At 53.9% G+C, this 21,018-nt stretch overlaps 1 protein-coding gene across 1 annotated transcript in view; it reads right to left on the bottom strand.

Annotated features, from left to right (window-relative positions):
* INTS3 (integrator complex subunit 3) overlaps positions 1-21,018 on the bottom strand; it is a 120,671-nt gene that overhangs the window by 793 nt on the left and 98,860 nt on the right. The window contains exons 18-28 of the mRNA XM_082275164.1: positions 19,610-19,713; positions 17,736-17,780; positions 17,530-17,649; positions 14,440-14,593; positions 13,407-13,475; positions 13,238-13,313; positions 12,752-12,865; positions 9,657-9,705; positions 7,039-7,206; positions 3,359-3,459; positions 1,192-1,264 (exon numbers count right to left, since the gene is read on the bottom strand). Of these exons, the coding sequence (XP_082131290.1) occupies positions 1,192-1,264; positions 3,359-3,459; positions 7,039-7,206; positions 9,657-9,705; positions 12,752-12,865; positions 13,238-13,313; positions 13,407-13,475; positions 14,440-14,593; positions 17,530-17,649; positions 17,736-17,780; positions 19,610-19,713 (1,073 nt within the window). The remainder of the gene's footprint in view (positions 1-1,191; positions 1,265-3,358; positions 3,460-7,038; positions 7,207-9,656; positions 9,706-12,751; positions 12,866-13,237; positions 13,314-13,406; positions 13,476-14,439; positions 14,594-17,529; positions 17,650-17,735; positions 17,781-19,609; positions 19,714-21,018) is intronic.

Below are 21,018 nucleotides of genomic sequence, written 5' to 3'. Positions count from 1 at the left end.
AAAGAGGTACTGCAGAGGTGGCCATTACAGTGAGTGGACAGATCAGTAACAGCGCCACCTCCTGGCAAAAAAAAGAAAAAAAAAGGAGGTACTACACCCTCAGAGGTGGCCATTACAATGAGTGGACAAATAAGGGACACAGCGCCACCTCCTGGCAAAACTAGAGGTACTACACCCTCAGAAGTGGCCATTACAGTGAGTGGACAGATGAGTAACACAGCGCCACCCCCTGGCAAAAAGAAAGAGGTACTACACCCTCAGAGAGTGAGTGGACAGATCAGTAACAGCGCCACCTCCTGGCAAAAAAAAAAAAAAAGAGGTACTACACCCTCAGTGGTGGCCATTACAGTGAGTGGACAGATGAACACAGAGCCACCTCCTGGCAAATGAGAGGTACTACACCCTCAGAGGTGGCCATTACAGTGAGTGGACAGATGAACACAGCGCCACCCCCTGGCAAAAGGAAAGAGGTACTACACCCTCAGAGAGTGAGTGGACAGATCAGTAACAGCGCCACCTCCTGGCAAAATAAAAGGTACTACACCCTCAGAGGTGATGATGACAAATGAGGGACACTGTGTCACCCCCTGGAAAAATAAAAGGGGTACTGCACCTCACAGGTGGCCATTACAGTGGGTGGACTGATGAGGAACACAGTGCCGCCTCCTGGCAAAATAAAAGGTACTACACTCCTCAGGAGGAGGCCATTACAGTGGGTGGACAGATGGGGGCACAGAGCGCTACCTCCTGGGAGAGATGAGTTACTACACTTACTATAGCTCTATAGAAAAGTGAAACATCCATGGAACTATTTCCCCTGTCCAATGATTAGCCATTAATTGCCCGGCCTCTTGTAATCGCCCCCCGGAGGGTGACACCACCATTCAAAGTCTGCAGTACTGTACAATCATAGCCCCACCATACTACTGTAGTACACCCCCCCCCCACCTGAGCTCTCCTCTGTCATCCCACTGCAAGCCTGATTTCAGCATTCAGGAGGTGTGTATTACTTACACCCAATTCTGTGTTCAGCCCCTTACGTTCTGCGCTCTATCACTCATTTATCCAGACATTACTAATCAACTTCATGTTATAAAGTGAGCCGATGTGTGAGTTCCCAGGATGCAATGGGTAATGGGGGGAGGGGCGGGTGCACAGTTTGGGAGGGGGTTGGGATGTTCCCATCCTTACTTCATCTTATGAGCCTCATCACAGCTGGCCTGGACATGCTGGAGAGCCTGCAGGATCGGCGTCTGGCTGAAAACTGAAGACAGAGATTCATTAATAATCCACAACTCCTCATCATTTATACAATTCTGACCCCCCTGTATGCACATCAGAGACAAAAGGGAGTCTGGACTGCATGGGGGAGGGGGGTGTATATTGCAGACATGTATGGGGGGGGGGGGGGGAGGAGAGTCTGGACTGCATGGGTGGATGGAGGGGTATATTGCAGACATGCATGGGGGGGGGGGGAAGAGTCTGGAATGTATTGGGAGGGGGGGGGGGGGGGAGATATTGCAGACATGCATGGGGGGGGAAGGGGAGGAGAGTCTGGGATGTATTGGGGGGGGGGGTATATTGCAGACATGCATGGGGGGAGGAAAGGAAAGTCTGTACTGCATGGGGGGGAAGGGGGGGTATATTGCAGACATGCATGGGGGGAAGGAGAGGAAAGGAAAGTCTGGACTGCCGGAAGTCACTCGGCTCAGCATTGACAGAAGTGTCGGATATAAATAAAGCTCCATGGAAAAGTATTGAGGTGTCTGCAGTGACTCAGTCTGGTCAGTAGGGGGAGGCGGAGCTCTATGCCAGGCAGGGAGAAGATGATTGGATGTGATAACGGTTCTGTCTGGCTGCAGTAACAGAATTACAGAGCTATAGATAGATCAGAGGATGAATTGTGGGTCCAGCGGGATGAGGAGACTGATATAGGAGGAATAGAGGGAGATTGGTGGGGGAGGGGGGGGGGGGTATTGGCATAGGAGGAGAGGGAGATTGGTGGGGGAGGGGTGGTATTGGCATAGAAGGTGGGGGAGGGGGGTATTGGCATAGGAGGAGAGGGAGATTGGTGGGGGAGGGGGGGTATTGGCATAGAAGGTGGGGGAGGGGGTATTGGCATAGGAGGAGAGGGAGATTGGTGGGGGAGGGGGGGTATTGGCATAGAAGGTGGGGGAGGGGGGTATTGGCATAGGAGGAGAGGGAGATTGGTGGGGGAGGGGGGTATTGGCATAGGAGGAGAGGGAGATTGGTGGGGGAGGGGGGGTATTGGCATAGAAGGTGGGGGAGGGGGTATTGGCATAGGAGGAGAGGGAGATTGGTGGGGGAGGGGGGTATTGGCATAGGAGGAGAGGGAGATTGGTGGGGGAGGGGGGTATTGGCATAGGAGGAGAGGGAGATTGGTGGGGGAGGGGGGGTATTGGCATAGAAGGTGGGGGAGGGGGGTATTGACATAGGAGGAGAGGGAGATTGGTGGGGGAGGGGGGAGGTATTGGCATAGAAGGTGGGGGAGGGGGGTATTGGCATAGGAGGAGGGGGAGATTGGTGAAGGGAGAGAGGTATTGGCATAGGAGGTGGGGGAGGGGGGTATTGGCATAGGAGGTGGGGGAGGGGGGTATTGGCATAGGAGGAGGGGGAGATTGGTGAAGGGAGAGGGGTATTGGCATAGGAGGTGGGGGAGGGGGGTATTGGCATAGGAGGTGGGGGAGGGGGGTATTGGCATAGGAGGTGGGGGAGGGGGGTATTGACATAGGAGGTGGGGGAGATTGGTGAAGGGAGATGGGTTGGGGTGGCACTGCCATAGGAGAAGGTTCGGGAGATTAAGGGGGGGTAAGAGGTGGCACCGGCAGATGTTTCTGAGCTGCTCTGTAGGCACCCAGTCCACCCATCCCCCGACCCATGCTGGCAGGTGGCACCTAATATAATGCTGGTTTGTGTGATGAAATATAATGGCAGCCGTGCTGTCAGGAAGTCACATGACTCTCTGCAGACACGCACCACGCAGTCTCTGGAAGTCACATGACGACACTCAGACATCCAATTCTTTTTATTGGAAGAGTAATAAATAAAGAACGAGGCTGGCGGGAGGGGCGGGGCCTAACAAACGAGCACTTCATTGGCTACTGCTGTCCTGACCACCCACTGGGAAGGACGGGGAGTTCAGGGGAAGCGGAGGGCAGAGCTGGAAGGTGCCATAGGGTGACATCACAGGGAGGGGTCTGGAGGTGGAGCCGGGAACTGGACTGTGTTTGCTACAGAGAGGGCGGAGAGATCAGGAGATGTAGGAGGATCCGGGAGGGCGGTATGCTGCATCTGGTGTAGGTCAGTAGGAAGGTGGGGTGGGGGATGGGGTACTCACAGTTCTGTTTGGTATTGGACAGGTTCAGTCTCAGGTTATCCAGATGCTCCAGGATTTGCTCCAACGTCAACTGGGCCAACTTACTGCTGGAACTCCGCAGGCTGCCAAGAGAAGAGAGACGGCGCCGGTCATACTCCGATAGGATGATAAAGTTTTCACACCCTCCCAGACCCCGATTTCTGACCACAGACAGGCAGATATTATGATGGGAATCCAATCAGAGAGATGGCGGTCTGTGCTGGAACAAACCTGCAGCCACCTCCAATCTAACTGAGCCAATTGGACTTCAAGCAGAAGAAAAAGAACCAGCGCCCATCACATGATCTCCATAAGCAACCCCAAGCCCCACCCCCAGAAATGTTTTAGCGACTCCAACCCAATCCCTCCCGTCTGCAGTTCTAGTCAGAGACCGAGCGTCTGAAAGGAGACGACTACTGCTCCCCCACGGTGCTCTGGAAATCCTTTGTTATGTATTATTCCTTGAAGGACACGGCTGGATCTTTCGATCGTAACGGATGGCGGGAAGATCCTCTCCCTCCCTGTGTCTGATGTGACATTCCTGGGGCTGCTTTCCAATCCAGGTCCCCTGGTCCTGAAGGCATCTGTTCCAGCCTATAACCCGGGCCAGAGGGTGTCGGGGGCCTCTGGCCCCCTTTTGACTTTGCAATGTCTTAATGGTCATGGGGGGTGTTCCACATGGTAAAGGCTTTATTGCTGGGAGCCCACAATTGACTGCCTGCAGGCATCTGCGTCCGCAGCTTTGGACGATGGCCTTACTTTTCCCCCCGGTGAGTCAGTTGGCCTGTATGTTCGGTTTTAGCTATAAGGCTGTTGGGGGGGGGGGGGCCTCTGTCCTTTGGGTTAACTGATTTCCCTCTCTTGGGGGCCCATTGGTTCCTTCCTTGTCCTTAGTTTCCCTTATCTGGTCCAAGCATCTACCTGGGTGCCACACCCTCCATGACTAGACATTTTTGTGGCCACTTCCCACCCAAACTTCTCTGCTTCCCAATACAAGTCCTCTGTTCACGAACGCCTCGGTTCCCGCCCAGTACATGGGCCAGAGGATGTTGGTGTCCTTGGAGTCCCCTTTTGACTTTGCCATGCCTTGATGGTCATGGAGTGTGTGGCACCCAGGTAGATGCTCAGACCGGACAAGGGAAGGCCCTAGAAACTAAGGACGTAGGCCAAGGGGTGTCGGTGTCCTTGAGGCCCCCCTTTTGACTTTGCCATGCCTTAATGGTCATGGAAGGTGTGGCAGCCAGGTAGATGCTGAGATCTGACAAGAGAAGACCTTGGAAACGAAGGACGTGGCCCAGGGGATGCCGGTGTCCTTGAGGCTCTCTTTGGATTTGGTCATGTCCCGATGGTCACGGACAGTGTGGCACCCCGGTCAAGGAAGACAACGGAAGGCCCTGGAAACCAAGGACATGGACCAGGGGGTGTCGGTGTCCTCAGGGCCCCCTTTTGACATTTCCATGTCTTGACACTCATGGAAGGTGTGGCAGCCAGGTAGGTGCTCACACCGGACAAGGGAAAGACCTGGACACTAAGGAAATAGGCAAAGGGGTGTCGCTGTCCTTGAGACCCCTTTTTGACATTGCCATGCCTTGAGAGTCATGGAGGGTGTGGCACCCAGGTAGATGCTTGGACCCGAAAAGGGAAGACCCTGGAAACTAAGGACGTATGCTAAGGTGTGTCAGTTTCCTTGAGGCCCCCTTTTGACTTTGCCATATCTAGAGCGTGTGGCACCCAGGTAGATGCTCAGACCAGAAAAGGGAAAGCCCTGCCATATCTTGATGGTCATGGAGGGTGTGGCACCCAGGTAGATGGTCAGACCACACAAGGGAAGGCCCTGGAAATGAAGGATGTGGACCAAGGGGTGTCAGTGTTCTTGAGGCCCACTTTGACTTTGCCAGGTCTTGATGGTCATAGAGGGTGTGGAACCCAGGTAGATGGTCAGCCCACACAAGGGAAGCCCTGGAAATGAAGGACCTGGACCAAGGGTGTCAGTGTCCTTGAGGCCCACTTTTGACTTTGCCATATCTTGATGGTCATGGAGGGTGTGGCACCCAGGTAGATACTCAGACCGGACAAGGGAAGGAAACTAAGGACAATGAAATCAGTGGTACCTTCCGCTGTCTGAACCAATGGTTCCCTGAGAAAGGTAAAACAGTTAACCCAAACGATGGAGGCCAACCTGCAAGCCCCCCCCAATCCGAACAGATAAGAGCTGAAACGGCACGTACTGACATGCCAACTAAGTCACAATAATCTCATCCCAGCTGACAAGGTGGTGAGGGGACTACAACCTCCATGTGGGTCCCTGGACCTGGGGGATAAGAAAGGCCATCATCCAGGGCTGCGGATGCAGATGCAGGCGGGCGTTCAATCAAGGGCTTCCATCAATAAGGCCTTCACCATATGGGACAACCTCCATGACCATCAAGGCTTGGCAAAGTAAAAAAGGTGCCCCGAGGACACGGGCACCGTCTGTCCCACATTCTGGGAGGGACCCTCCAGGACCAGGGGACTCATAGTGAAAAACAAAAAAGTTTGAGCGGGAACCGCCCCCCAAAATGCGGCACCTCCTGCCATCCGCTCTGATCTCCATCAGCTGTGTCCATCAACGAAAGGAAGAGAAAAATAACTGCACCCGAAACCATTAATGTTTCCTTTTAATAAGGGAGAACACGGTGTGAAAATTCAGATACCCACAGCGACCAATCAGCAATCACCTTTCCCTGCTATGACAGTAGCAGCTGATGAAAGCTGAATTCTGATTGGCTGTCCTTTACACCGGTAGAGCTGTCTGCTCCCAGGCATTGCGCTCCGTTCGCCATCTTTCCAATTATGCGCCGTCGGTCTCTCCTTCCTCGGCGGCTCTCTAGCCGTCCTCTGGGGTTTGCGATAATCGCCCCGCTGAGCTCTGGAAGGCTCTTCAGAGATGAATGACAACGTGCTGAGGCCTCGAGTGCTGAATGACAACACGCTGAGGCCTCGAGTGCTGAATGACAACGTGCTGAGGCCTCGAGTGCTGAATGACAACGTGCTGAGGCCTCGAGTACTGAATGACAACGTGCTGAGGCCTCGAGTGCTGAATGACAACGTGCTGAGGCCTCGAGTGCTCGGGACTGGAGAGATCTCCAGCGCTGCGCCAATCTCTGTGACAGATAAATACTCGTCTGTCGCGGTGGCGGAGGGGGCCGGGAGAAGGGAATCAGCTGTATGGCAGACGGCGCTCACCGGTAAGGGCTCTTCACGTCTCGGCAAAGTAATTAGTAGAAGAGTCGCAGGCTGACAGGCGAGTGAGTAGAGGGGAGGAGGGGGATGGGGGACTGTCTATAGCCAAGTATAGGGCCAAAACCTTTTGTACCGAGTAGGGAACAGATGAAACCAGCTAGGTTTTGTTTGTGCCATCTGTGCCCATTGGAGAGATTTACCTTCATCTGACCCAACCAGACGGTCATTTCATAATATATTTAATACACTGCCCACTAGGTGGCGCTTCCCTTTTTACACACAGACGGGCGGCGGGGGAAATTGCACCGCATTCCTCTGCAAATCGCATGCGATTCTTGGCAGTGTGATTTGCGCCCATTCATTCTGTGTTGTCGCAAATCGCACAGCAAAGTATCGGTTTCGGTATCGGCGCACTCCTAGTTCCATTCACCCCCCCTTACCTCTGCCGTTTGCGGGGCAGGCTGTTGTTCTTGATGAGTAAAGATTTGATGTGCTCCGCCAGGGGGTCGTCGTGTTTCAGGCACCAGTGGCGCAGGATGCTGGTGGTGAACTGGTCATCGGGGTGACACGGGCGGCTGAGAACCATCTTCACCATCTCCTCTGTCGGCCTGCAGGAAGAGGAAAAAGAAAAAAGGATAGCATTGCATGCCTGTGTCCCCAAATCTGTAGATGGCAGAATCGGAGTGCCTCTACAGGAACTACAGCAAACTGCGGAGCCTATTTCCTCATGATTCTGCTCCCTCCTACTATCAGCATGCTGATTGTGTCCCCGTGCTGCTTTTCCCTCTGCAGTCTGAGCTCTGCTGTACATGGACTATAGGATGTTCAACTCCGGTAATTCCACTGCCTGGATTAAATCCCCCCCAATCAGTCTATTATCCTCCCCCCATCCCCCCTTCAGTCTTATATCCTCCCCCTTCTGTCTTATATCCTCCCTCCCACTGCCCCTCCTTCAGTCTTCTATCCTCCCCCCATCCCCACCCCTTCAGTCTCCTATCCTCCCCCCCCCCTTTCAGTCTCATATCCTCCTCCTTCAGCCTTATATCCTCCCCCCACCCCCCCTTAAGTCTTATATCCTCCCCCTATCCCCCCCTTCAGTCTTATATCCTCCCCCCACCCCCCCCTTCAGTCTTATATCCTCCCTCCATCCCCCCCTTCAGTCTTAGATCCTCCCCCTATCCCCCCTCTTCAGTCTTATATCCTCCCCCTATCCCTCCTCCTCAGTCTTATATCCTCCCCCTATCCCCCCTCTTCAGTCTTATATCCTCCCCCTATCCCCCCTCTTCAGTCTTATATCCTCCCCCCATCCTCCTCCTCAGTTTTATATTTAACCTCCATCCACCCCTTCAGTCTTATATCCTCCCCCCATCCCCTTCAGTCTTCTATCCTCCCTCCGGCCCCCCTTCAGTCTTATATCCTCCCCCCACCCCCCCCTTCAGTCTTATATCCTCCCCCCATCCCCTTCAGTCTTATATCCTCCCCCCACCCCCCCCTTCAGTCTTATATCCTCCCCCCATCCTCTTCAGTCTTATATCCTCCCCCCATCCTCCTCCTCAGTTTTATATTTAACCTCCATCCACCCCTTCAGTCTTCTATCCTCCCTCCGGCCCCCCTTCAGTCTTATATCCTCCCCCCACCCCCCCTTCAGTCTTATATCCTCCCCCCATCCCCTTCAGTCTTATATCCTCCCTCCAGCCCCCCTTCAGTCTTATATCCTCCCTCCGGCCCCCCTTCAGTCTTATATCCTCCCTCCGGCCCCCCTTCAGTCTTATATCCTCCCTCCGGCCCCCCTTCAGTCTTATATCCTCCCTCCGGCCCCCCTTCAGTCTTATATCCTCCCCCCATCCCCTTCAGTCTTATATCCTCCCTCCGGCCCCCCTTCAGTCTTATATCCTCCCCCCATCCCCTTCAGTCTTATATCCTCCCTCCGGCCCCCCTTCAGTCTTATATCCTCCCTCCGGCCCCCCTTTAGTCTTATATCCTCCCTCCGGCCCCCCTTCAGTCTTATATCCTCCCTCCGGCCCCCCTTCAGTCTTATATCCTCCCCCCACCCCCCCTTCAGTCTTATATCCTCCCTCCGGCCCCCCTTCAGTCTTATATCCTCCCTCCGGCCCCCCTTCAGTCTTATATCCTCCCTCTGGCCCCCCTTCAGTCTTATATCCTCCCTCCGGCCCCCCTTCAGACTTATATCCTCCCCCCATCATCCCTCTGACCCCCTTTCAGCCTTGCACAGGTGTAGCGGCTCCTCTCCTGGACTGACACGGCTTCCTCTGATTTCCCTGCACACTGCGAGCTCCTCACAAGGTGCCCCAGAAGCTGCAGTAAGTCAGACAGAGCCGGTCTACTTATCAAATGACTTTCTGTGCAACAATGTAACCCCGTGCATGGGTCATTACAGCAAACACAAAGTCGAGCGGGGACAAACGATGCAAATAAATTGATCTGGTGACATCAGGCTGAGCGATGACTCCTGCGGCCCCCGTTACCCACAATCCCCCGCACTCCCAGCACACGGCGGTAATAAATTATCGGTCTGATAAGGGATCTCGCTGTACAGGATATTGCAGAGTGTGATACCATCGGACCTGAATACACAACGACGCGCCAGCTCTGCTATTCACCCTCGCCGGCGGGGAAAGTGCAGTACAACCGGCAATTATGGTAAGTGGCGCTCTTATAAAGGTCAGACTAATAAACGCTTTTCACGCTGCCCTGTTCTACCCGGTTTTTCAGCATATCGTTAACCCCTTGGCGCTGGCCTCTCGGTGTGTGGGCCCTGGCAACAAATTTGTGGAATACAGCGTGCCCTGCTTGTGATGTGACCGCCATGACAGCCAATTATGGGGGGGGGGGTCACAAGATCACAAACCTCGCCCCCCCCCCCTCTCAGCAACCTAAACCGCCAGCTCCAAGGGGTTAAAGTGCGGCCTAAGTGGGGCGCACCTATGTCAGACAAGAAGCTGGAGGAGAAGTCCGTATCCAGCGTCCATGTCCAGACTAAGGTGGTGCAAATTACCGGAAATTGGTTCTTAAATCATAACAACAAAGTGCCACTTACTTTTCCCTGCGGAGCTGCAGGAGGAGGCAGGACAGAGCTTCCGGGTGTTCTGCAAAAGGAAAACAATCATAAAAGTCACCGAAAATGGCGAAGACGTTCAATTAGGGGGATCCCACATGGTCAGATGAGATGAATAGCAGCCGGTGGGTGAAGGAAACACAAAGAAGAGGCAGGACGGTGGATGGATCAGGAGGAGGAGGTGGGTGAAGGAATGTCAGGGAAGAGGCAGGACGGTAGGTGGATCAGTATGAGGAGGCGGGTGAAGGAATGTCAGGGAAGAGGCAGGACGGTGGGTGGATCAGTATGAGAGGAGGCGGGTGAAGGAATGTCAGGGAAGAGGCAGGACGGTGGGTGGATCGGTATGAGAGGAGGAGGAGGTGGGTGAAGGAATGTCAGGGAAGAGGCAGGACGGTGGGTCGATCAGTATGAGAGGAGGAGGAGGTGAGTGAAGGAATGTCAGGGAAGAGGCAGGACGGTGGGTGGATCAGTATGAGAGGAGGAGGAGGAGGGTGAAGAAATGTCAGGGAAGAGGCAGGACAGTGGGTGGATCAGTATGAGAGGAGGAGGAGGAGGTGGGTGAAGGAATGTCAGGGAAGAGGCAGAACGGTGGGTGGATCAGTATGAGAGGAGGAGGAGGTGGGTGAAGGAATGTCAGGGAAGAGGCAGGACGGTGGGTTGATCAGTATGAGAGGAGGAGGAGGTGGTGGGTGAAGGAATGTCAGGGAAGAGGCAGGACGGCGGGTGGATCAGTATGAGAGGAGGAGGTGGGTGAAGGAATGTCAGGGAAGAGGCAGGACGGTGGGTGGATCAGTATGAGAGGAGGAGGAGGCGGGTGAAGGAATGTCAGGGAAGAGGCAGGACGGTGGGTGGATCAGTATGAGAGGAGGAGGAGGTGGGTGAAGGAATGTCAGGGAAGAGGCAGGACGGCGGGTGGATCAGTATGAGAGGAGGAGGCGGGTGAAGGAATGTCAGGGAAGAGGCAGGACGGTGGATCAGTATGAGAGGAGGAGGCGGGTGAAGGAATGTCAGGGAAGAGGCAGGACGGCGGATGGATCAGTATGAGAGGAGGGTGAAGAAATGTCAGGGAAGAGGCAGGACGGCGGGTGGATCAGTATGAGAGGAGGAGGAGGCGGGTGAAGGAATTTCAGGGAAGAGGCAGGACGGTGGGTGGATCAGTAGGAGGAGGAGGTGGGTGAAGGAATGTCAGGGAAGAGGCAGGACGGTGGTTGGATCAGTATGAGGAGGAGGCGGCGGGTGAAGGAATGTCAGGGAAGAGGCAGGACGGGGGGTGGATCAGTATGAGAGGAGGAGGAGGTGGGTGAAGGAATGTCAGGGAAGAGGCAGGACGGCGGGTGGATCAGTATGAAAGGAGCAGGAGGTGGGTGAAGGAATGTCAGGGAAGAGGCAGGACGGGGGGTGGATCAGTATGAGAGGAGGAGGAGGAGGCGGGTGAAGGAATGTCAGGGAAGAGGCAGGACGGGGGGTGGATAAGTATGAGGAGGAGGAGGCGGGTGAAGGAATGTCAGGGAAGAGGCAGGACAGTGGGTGGATCAGTATGAGAGGAGGAGGAGGTGGGTGGAGGAATGTCAGGGAAGAGGCAGGACTGGGGGTGGATCAGTATGGGAGGAGGAGGAGGCGGGTAAAGGAATGTCAGGGAAGAGGCAGGACGTTGGTGGATCAGTATGAGAGGAGGAGGAGGTGGGTGAAGGAATGTCAAGGAAGAGGCAGGACGGGGGCTGGATCAGTATGAGAGGAGGCGGCGGCGGGTGAAGGAATGTCAGGGAAGAAGCAGGACGGCGGGTGGATCAGTATAAGAGGAGGAGGAGGTGGGTGAAGGAATGTCAGGGAAGAGGCAGGACAGCGGGTGGATCAGTAGGAGAGGAGGAGGAGGTGGGTGAAGGAATGTCAGGGAAGAGGCAGGACGGGGGTGGATCAGTATGAGAGGAGGAGGAGGCGGGTGAAGGAATGTCAGGGAAGAGGCAGGACACCACCCGCTGTCCTGCCTCTTCCCTGAAGAGGCAGGACGGTGGGTGGATCGGTATGAGAGGAGGAGGAGGAGGTGGGTGAAGGAATGTCAAGGAAGAGGCAGGACGGGGGCTGGATCAGTATGAGAGGAGGAGGCGGGTGAAGGAATGTCAGGGAAGAGGCAGGACGGCGGGTGGATCAGTATGAGAGGAGGAGGCGGGTGAAGGAATGTCAGGGAAGAGGCAGGACGGCGGGTGGATCAGTATGAGAGGAGGAGGAGGCGGGTGAAGGAATGTCAGGGAAGAGGCAGGACGGTGGTGGATCAGTATGAGAGGAGGAGGCGGCGGGCTAAGGAATGTCAGGGAAGAGGCAGGACGGCGGGTGGATCAGTATGAGAGGAGGAGGAGGCGGGTGAAGGAATGTCAGGGAAGAGGCAGGACGGCAGGTGGATCAGTATGAGAGGAGGAGGAGGCGGGTGAAGGAATGTCAGGGAAGAGGCAGGACGGCGGTGGATCAGTATGAGAGGAGGAGGAGGCGGCGGGCTAAGGAATGTCAGGGAAGAGGCAGGACGGTGGGTGGATCAGTATGAGAGGAGGAGGAGGCGAGTGAAGGAATGTCAGGGAAGAGGCAGGACGGCGGGTGGATCAGTATGAGAGGAGGAGGAGGCGAGTGAAGGAATGTCAGGGAAGAGGCAGGACGGCGGGTGGATCAGTATGAGAGGAGGAGGAGGCGGGTGAAGGAATGTCAGGGAAGAGGCAGGACGGTGGGTGGATCAGTATGAGAGGAGGCGGCGGGTGAAGGAATGTCAGGGAAGAGGCAGGACAGTGGGTGGATCAGTATGAGAGGAGGAGGTGGGTGAAGGAATGTCAGGGAAGAGGCAGGACGGCGGTGGATCAGTATGAGAGGAGGAGGAGGCGGCGGGCTAAGGAATTTCAGGGAAGAGGCAGGACGGCGGGTGGATCAGTATGAGAGGAGGAGGAGGCGGGTGAAGGAATGTCAGGGAAGAGGCAGGACGGTGGGTGGATCAGTATGCGAGGAGGAGGCGGGTGAAGGAATGTCAGGGAAGAGGCAGGACAGTGGGTGGAGTATGAGAGGAGAAGATGCGTGTCTGGGTTGAGAGACCGACTCACCTTTGTACTTAAGATGCTGCAAGATGGGGATGATGGTCTCCAATGGGACATTGTGGGCCAGGAAGAGCTGCCACGTACAGTACTGCTCGAAGGTCTCCCATTCCAAACTCTGAACTGGAAGAGAGACAGATCTTACTGCCCCGCCCACTCAGGATCATGTGATCACCTCAGTACCAATATAGTGACATTAGATAGGGTTGAGAAGAAAAGTCCTAACTTGTAAGCCCTACCCAAAAAACTGAGCTATGTGTTGTAAATGGGGGCTGGCCACCAGTAGACGGCCATCTCTCGGGCCTTTTGTATTTGAAATAGGGACCTTAGATTGTAAGCTCCTCAGGGGGAGGGGGGTTGGGACTGATACGAACGTACAACATGTAAAGTGTTGTGTAAATCGTCGGCACTATATAAATACCTGTAAAAAATAATGAAATAACAGAGAACCCCACCCAAACCCCAGGCACTCAATCCCCAACCTAGGGCGCTTACTTAGAATGTTGAGTACGGAGTCCTTCCGAAACATCACCAGGTTACCCATCATGACGTGACACACCAGTTCCTGCAGCTGAGACACACAACAGACACACCGGATGTTACTGGACCTCGGTTCATCCTACACAGCTCAGCACTATCACACATTACAAGCCCAACCCCCTACCTGGGCGGAGTCAATGACGGCCACAATCATGTTCAGGAGCTCCCCGCTTCGCAGCGTTTCGTCTGGAAACTGGAGGGATAGAAGAGAGTGAGATCCTCCTGCTGTGTAGCCGAAATATCAGTTAAACCAAAACCAAGATGGCCGCCACCACAACCGCAAGCAGCTAAGTTAGTGAATTAACCAATCCGCCCTCAATTGTACTGTGCATTCACCCCTCAGATCATCCCCAAATTCCTCCAACTTCACCCCTCAGATCAACCCAAGTTCCTGCACCTTCACCCCTCAAATGATCCCCAAATTCCTGCACCTTCACACCTCAGATCACCCCAATTCCTCCAACTTCACCCCTCAGGAGAATCCCCCAATACCTGCACCCCTCAAATCACCTGAATTCTTGTAACTTCATCCCTTAGATCACCCCCAAATTCCTGCACCCTCACCCCTCAGATCAGCCCAATTCTTGTACCTTCATCCCTTAGATCACCCCAAAATTCCTGCACCTTAATCCCTCAGATCATCCCCCAATCCCTGCAACTTCAACCCTCGTATCACCACAATTCCTGCACCTTCACCCCTCAGATCAGCCCAATTCTTGTACCTTCATCCCTTAGATCACTCCCAAGTTCCTGCACCTTCACCCCTGAAATAATCCCCAAATTCTTGCACTTTCACGCCTCAGATCACCCCAATTCCTCCAACTTCACCCCTCAGGAGAATCCCCCAATACCTGCACCTTCACCCCTCAGATCAGCCCAATTCTTGTACCTTCACCCCTTAGATCACCCCCAAATTCCTGCACCTTAATCCCTCAGATCATCCCCCAATCCCTGCAACTTCATCCCTCGTATCACCACAATTCCTGCAACTTCACCCCTCAAGATGATCCCCCAATATCTGCACCTTCATCCCTCAGATCACTCCAATTCCGGCACCCCTCAGATCACCCCAATTCCTGCACCCTTCAGATCACCCCAATTCCTGCACCCTTCAGATCACCCTACTCTTTCCTCCACCTTCATAGAGTGGGCTGTACCTCGCTGTATATGGATGGGGTGAGGTAACACAGGAGACGCACGTCGTCCTCCTGGCAGGCCTTCATGTCCATCATCAGGCAGGTGTGCAGATCACCGAGTTGCGTGGCCTGAGCAAACGACTCGTATAAGTTCATCTTCCCGGCCGCGGCTTTGCTACAAAAAGGAAGCCATGGGGAGAATTAGAGACCAAAATGGGGTCACGGCGTGATGGGGGATATTAGAGACCCACACAGTATGCCCAGAAACAAGCCCCGCCCACCAGCCAATCACAATCTTCCTTTTGACCAAATTAAATCCTAGAGTCTGCTAAGAGAACACAATAATAGTTTTGGTTTTCAGATTTACAATGGAGAAGGTGAGAATTCTCTATCCATCCCACCAATTCCTGATCGGACCTTGGCAGCCATCTCCATCCATCGGTACATCTGTGTCGTCCCTGGAAACGGGGAGGAGACACAATGGTGGATAGGCGCGCAAACGCACATAGAAGTGGGCTTGGCCCGCGCTGTTGGTGTGTGGCTACGCGTTTCGTGGAACACCAACCTTTGTCAAGCCTTAAAGGGGCCGTTTCATGGGGTGCCCCTTTTGTCAAGCCTCAAACTGCTTGAAATGCGTAGCCACGCCCACCAACACTCCCACAGCGTGACATCATCAGGCTGTCAGGCTCAAACACCCCAACAGCATCCCCTCACATCGACACCTCTACCCCCCGACACCATCCCCTCACATCGACACCTCTACCCCCCGACACCATCCCCTCACATCGACACCTCTACCCCCCGACACCATCCCCTCACATCGACACCTCTTCCCCCCGACACCATCCCCTCACATCGACACCTCTACCCCCCCGACACCATCCCCTCACATCGACACCTCTACCCCCCCGACACCATCCCCTCACACCGACACCTCTACCCCCCCCCCCGACACCATCCCCTCACACCGACACCTCTACCTCCCCGACACCATCCCCTCACACAGACACCTCTACCTCCCCGACACCATCCCCTCACACCGACATCTCTACCCCCAACACCATCCCCTCACACCGACATCTCTACACCCCGACATCTCTACACCCCGACATCTCTACACCCCGACATCTCTACACCCCGACATCTCTACACCCCGACACCTCTACACCCCGACACCTCTACACCCCGACACCTCTACACCCCGACACCTCTACACCCCGACACCTCTACACCCCGACACCTCTACACCCCGACACCTCTACACCCCGACACCATCCCCTCACACTGACACCTCTACACCCCGACACCATCCCCTCACACCGACACCTCTACACCCCGACACCATCCCCTCACACCGACACCTCTACACCCCGACACCATCCCCTCACACCGACACCTCTACACCCCGACATCATCCCCTCACACCGACACCTCTACCTCCCGACATCATACCCTCACACCTACACCCGACACCATCCCCTCACACCGACACTTCTACCTCCCGACACCATCCCCTCACACCGACACCTCTACCTCCCGACATCATACCCTCACACCGACACCTCTACCCCCCGACACCATCCCCTCACACCGACACTTCTACACCCCGACATCATACCCTCAACACCAACACCTCTACCCCCCGACACCATCCTCTCACACCGACACCTCTACCTCCCGACACCTCTGCCTCCCCGACACCATCCCCTCACACCGACACCTCTACCTCCCGACACCATCTCCTCACACCGACACCTCTGCCTCCCCGACACCATCCCCTCACATTGACACCTCTACCTCCCGACACCATCCCCTCACACCGCCACCTCGGCCTCCCCGACACCATCCCCTCACACCGACACTTCTGTCTCCCCGACACCATCCCCTCACACCGACACCTTTACCTCCCGACACCATCCCCTCACACCGACACCTCTACCCCCGACACCATCCCCCCACACCGACACCTCTACCTCCCGACACCATCCCCCTACACCGACACCTCTACCTCCCGACACCATCCCCTCACACCGACACCTCTACCTCCCGACACCATCCCCTCACACCAACACCTCTACCTCCCGACACCATCCCCCCACACCGACACCTCTACCTCCCGACACCATCCCCCTACATTGACATCTTAACTCCCTATACACCATCCCCTCACACCTCTACCTCTACCTCCCGACAAATGTCTGGCCAGCGGGCGCGGCGGATGTCTGGCCAGCGGGCATGGCCTGCCATGTCTCAGAACAGAGAAAACATTTCATAATTCAGGAAGCCTTGTTCCCTGATTAAGAGGGACATTTGTTCTGGCTTTTAATTAGTTCTAATAAACAATCCGGACACAGAGAACAAACATTGGATGTTATTAAGTAGAAGAAGAAAATAATGAGAAGGATTAAATCCCTGAGCTAATACAGACCCTGCGGGGGAGGGGAAGAGATCTCACAGCCGATGCCAGACATGGCACTGACCCCAACCAATCATGTATTAGTCTTCTATCCCCGCCCATCATATTCACGTCTCCGTTACCAAAACTATCATATACCAGTCTCTGGTCCCCAGCCTGCCATATACCAGTCTCTGGTCCCCAACCTATCATATACCAGTCTCTGGTCCCCAACCTATCATATACCAGTCTCTGGTCCCCAGCCTGCCATATACCAGTCTCTGATCCCCAACCTATCATATACCAGTCTCTGGTCCCCAACCTATCATATACCGGTCTCTGGTCCCCAACCTATCATATACCAGTCTCTGGTCCCCAACCTATCATATACCAGTCTCTGGTCCCCAACCTATCATATACCAGTCTCTGGTCCCCAACCTATCATATACCGGTCTCTGTCCCCAGCCTGCCATATACCAGTCTCTGATCCCCAACCTATCATATACCAGTCTCTGGTCCCCAACCTATCATATACCGGTCTCTGGTCCCCAACCTATCATATACCAGTCTCTGGTCCCCAACCTATCATATACCGGTCTCAGTTTCCCAGCTTATCATATACTGGTCTTTATTCCCCAGCATATCCTATACTTGTTTCCACTTCCCAGCCCATCCTATGCCAGTCTTTGCTCGCCAATCATATCATATCACCTTACCTGGCCTTTAGGTAGTACAGCAGATGATAGCCAATCTTGGGCTGTTTCTGATAGAGTTCAGACAACAAGTCTAGAAGAAGGGAGAAGCCATTGCTATCTTCTTGCATCTGGATCAGGTTTCTGGAGACAGAGAAGAGAACGGAAAGTGAAGATGATAAAGTCTTGGTGAGCCTGGGCTGTAGAAAGAGGATATCATGGAGACTTACCTAAATATCAGGTAGAGGGGTTTCCCGACAGTCTCCTCCAGAGACCTGATAAATACAATCAAACATTGTCAAAGGGTAAAAGGTAGGCCAAACCAATGTAGAGATCCAACATAGTGTTCATCTATTCCTATCAGTCTTAATAATCCACCGCCATTTCTATGAGGCCAAACACAGTGTCTCCATTTGGTACCATCCAACCCCCCTCCCGCCACCAAAGGCCCAGCATCCCACAGAGTCCAGCAATGTATCCAATAAGTCCACCGATGTAAATCAATCATCCTCTTCTACAAATCACTTCAATTGTCCATCCATTGGCTAAATGCCTGTACTACCGTCCCAGTCACCATTCAGTCCTCCATATTGCACTTATATGCCCGCCACAGGCCATTGTCTCCATTGTCTCACACATCTTACCTCACCATGTTGTACATCCAGGGACGGTGCTACACTATTTTACACCCTAGGCAAGACCAGCTACTTGCGCCCCCCCACCAAAAAAAAATAAAAAGGGAAGGGGTTAAAAACTCCTCTATGTCATATCCAGTGACCCTGATCTGATGGTTCCTCCATGTAATGCTGTCATACCCAGGGACCCCCATATTCTTCCATGTCACACCTGGGGACCCTGATGTCCCCCTATATCACAACCAGGGACCCTGATGTTTTTCCATGTCACATCCTGGGACCCCAATATTCCTCCATGTCATGCTGTCATACCCAATGACCCCGATGTTCCACCATGTCACACCCAGGGACCCCTCTGTGTTCCTCCATGTCATGCTGTCCTACTCACTGACCCCAATGTTCCTCTATGTCACACCAGGAGTCCCTGATGTTCCTCCATGTCATACCTGGAGAACCTGATGTTCTTCCATGTCACACCTGGGGACCTCAATCCCCCATGGCACACCCAGGGATCCCTAATTCCTCATTGCACACCTGGTGACCTCAAACTCCTGTTACACTCATGACCCCTATCCCCCATGTCACACCTGGTGACCGCAATTCTCTTTCACACCAGGGATCCTCCATGTCACACCCAGGGACCCTGATTCCCTGTTCTGGGGACACTCACTGGGCAGTATGAAGAGAATGGCCTGTACTCTGCCCTCCTTCACCATGATCCTGCTGATTCCTTCTCCCAGGATGCTCCTCTCCTGGACCACAGTACTCACCACAGCTCCAACCGTCTCCTGGTGGAGGGAGAAGCAGCAGTCAGAGAGCGCCGCACCTCCTTCATCACCAACCTCCTCAGACCATTCCGTTGCCTCGTCGCTTCTGCTCCAATAAAGGTGCTGCCCTCCAGTGCCGAGCTCCGGCTCAGGTTCCGCTCTCCTCCGCTCCCTGCTTAATACTGACCCAGGGAAATGAATGGCTGCCCATCAGCTCAGTGTAGAGAGTTACATCCTGCCCAGGGTTTATGCCACTCAGCTCCAGACAAAGAGGATCATCATGCAGGCAGCACTCCAGTGGGCTCCCTTCCCTTTCTCATGGCTGCGCCCCTAGGTGGCAATGCGCCCTAGGCGGCTGCCTAGTTTGCCTAGTGAAAGCACCGGCCCTGTGTACATCTTACCTCACCATGTTGTTCATCTTACCTCACCATGTTGTACGTGATCCTTCAGAAGGTGGCCAGTATACTGCTGGCAGCACAGGAAACTGCTAAAGCTCCACATTTATCGGCTTCATCACCTTAATTGCCCCTTGCATTCTGCTTTGTGTGACTAAACTACCCTAAGAATCTGGTATTGTCTTCAGTTCAGTTGTAACCCAACAAACTGACATGAGGGACCTCTTCAAGAGATTTGGATCAAGACGCCTTCTTCCATTATGGAGAAGAACAAAATATCTGGCCACAAGGGTCAGAGGGCACTTACTCATCTGTGATCTCCTCTGGTAAGACCTCTCCCCGGAAATGGTGCTTGAACAACTCATGGAGACAGGAAGCCAAAATGGACAACTGCTCCGAATCAAATTCCTCCTGTGAAGAAGAGAAGAGAAAGTTCACCTCTTGGCCTCCAGTTTGAAGGGTACCTGTCACTCCGCCATACTCCGGCTTGGAAGGAGAATTTTAGGGGTCATTGCATTGGCCCTACCAGTGATAAAAGCCTTAGTCTACTTGGTAAGTGCCAAATGTAACACCTTCATAGATCCTCAGATGGCGGGATCGGCACGTCAGGAGTCACTGCACACTGGAACCCTACAGGAAAGATCCTACCTGGCAATTGGCTCCTGGACCAACAAAACAATGCTATACTTGGCATGCAATACTCCACTCAGCATACCCAGTACCATGGGAGTCATATGAAGCTGGGATATGATGCTACAAGGCTGTTATGGAGCTACACTGATAAAACCAACAAGAGAGGGGGTGGGGTGCCTTCTTCAGAACTTCACCTCTGGCACCTAACCAGCCAACACTGAATGGGGCAAGCTTTAACGACACAGAAATTTAAACACAAAAAATCCGCCTTCTGCATAATGACAGTTACAAGTTTCAAGCACCACTTCAGGTCCAGTGCCGACTCCAGCCAAACTCTTGGCTCCATCACCCCCCCTTAAAACAAAAAGCCACGTCTCCTCCCCATAGAACCAGCAAACACAGGCACTCCATCAAAGTCCTCCTCTGAGGCACTTTGGAACCTGCTAGGGCTTAGACACAGAAAACTCAATGCCTCTAAAGGAAGCGAAGTGTGGCTTTATGCTTTGTTTGAACCTAAAAATAAGGACACGAGCATTGGTACGCTGGTGCTGTGGTAGCTAACTTGGCTACCTCTTGGGGCGCCCCGGGTTCGATTCCTGGCCAATGCAAGAAAAAAAAAAATAAGGACACGTATCTTCTGGATCCCCTCAATGCTCTCTGCTGAATACATAGTTAGTCTGGTTGAAAAAAGACAAGTCCATCTAGTTTAATCAATAAAAGGGGGGGGGGGGATAAGCAGAGGTCTGACTCCTGATATTTAAAGCGGAGTTCCGGCCTCGGGGGTCAAAATTAGATAAAAATCCCCCCGGGACAGTCAGGGCTAGTGCATTTCATAATGGATAGCCTCTGAACTGTCCCGGGTCGCACTTACCTTTTAGAAGAAATACTTACCTTGAAAATGTCTTCTCCAGCTCTGCCACCTCAGGTGTGGGCAGCTGAAGCCAGCGCGTCCTCTTCGGTGACGCTGGAGTCCCACAATGCCCTGCACCGGCCCCACTCGACACTTCCGGTGCAGGCGCGGCATCCCTGCACAGCTTCTGGGCATGCCCAGAAGCTGTTATGCAGGGAATGTCACGCCTACAC

This window comes from Pelophylax lessonae (assembly GCF_965119305.1).
Source record: "Pelophylax lessonae genome assembly, chromosome: 13".
Lineage (NCBI taxonomy): Eukaryota > Metazoa > Chordata > Amphibia > Anura > Ranidae > Pelophylax > Pelophylax lessonae.
This window is presented reverse-complemented; position numbering and strand designations above follow the sequence as displayed.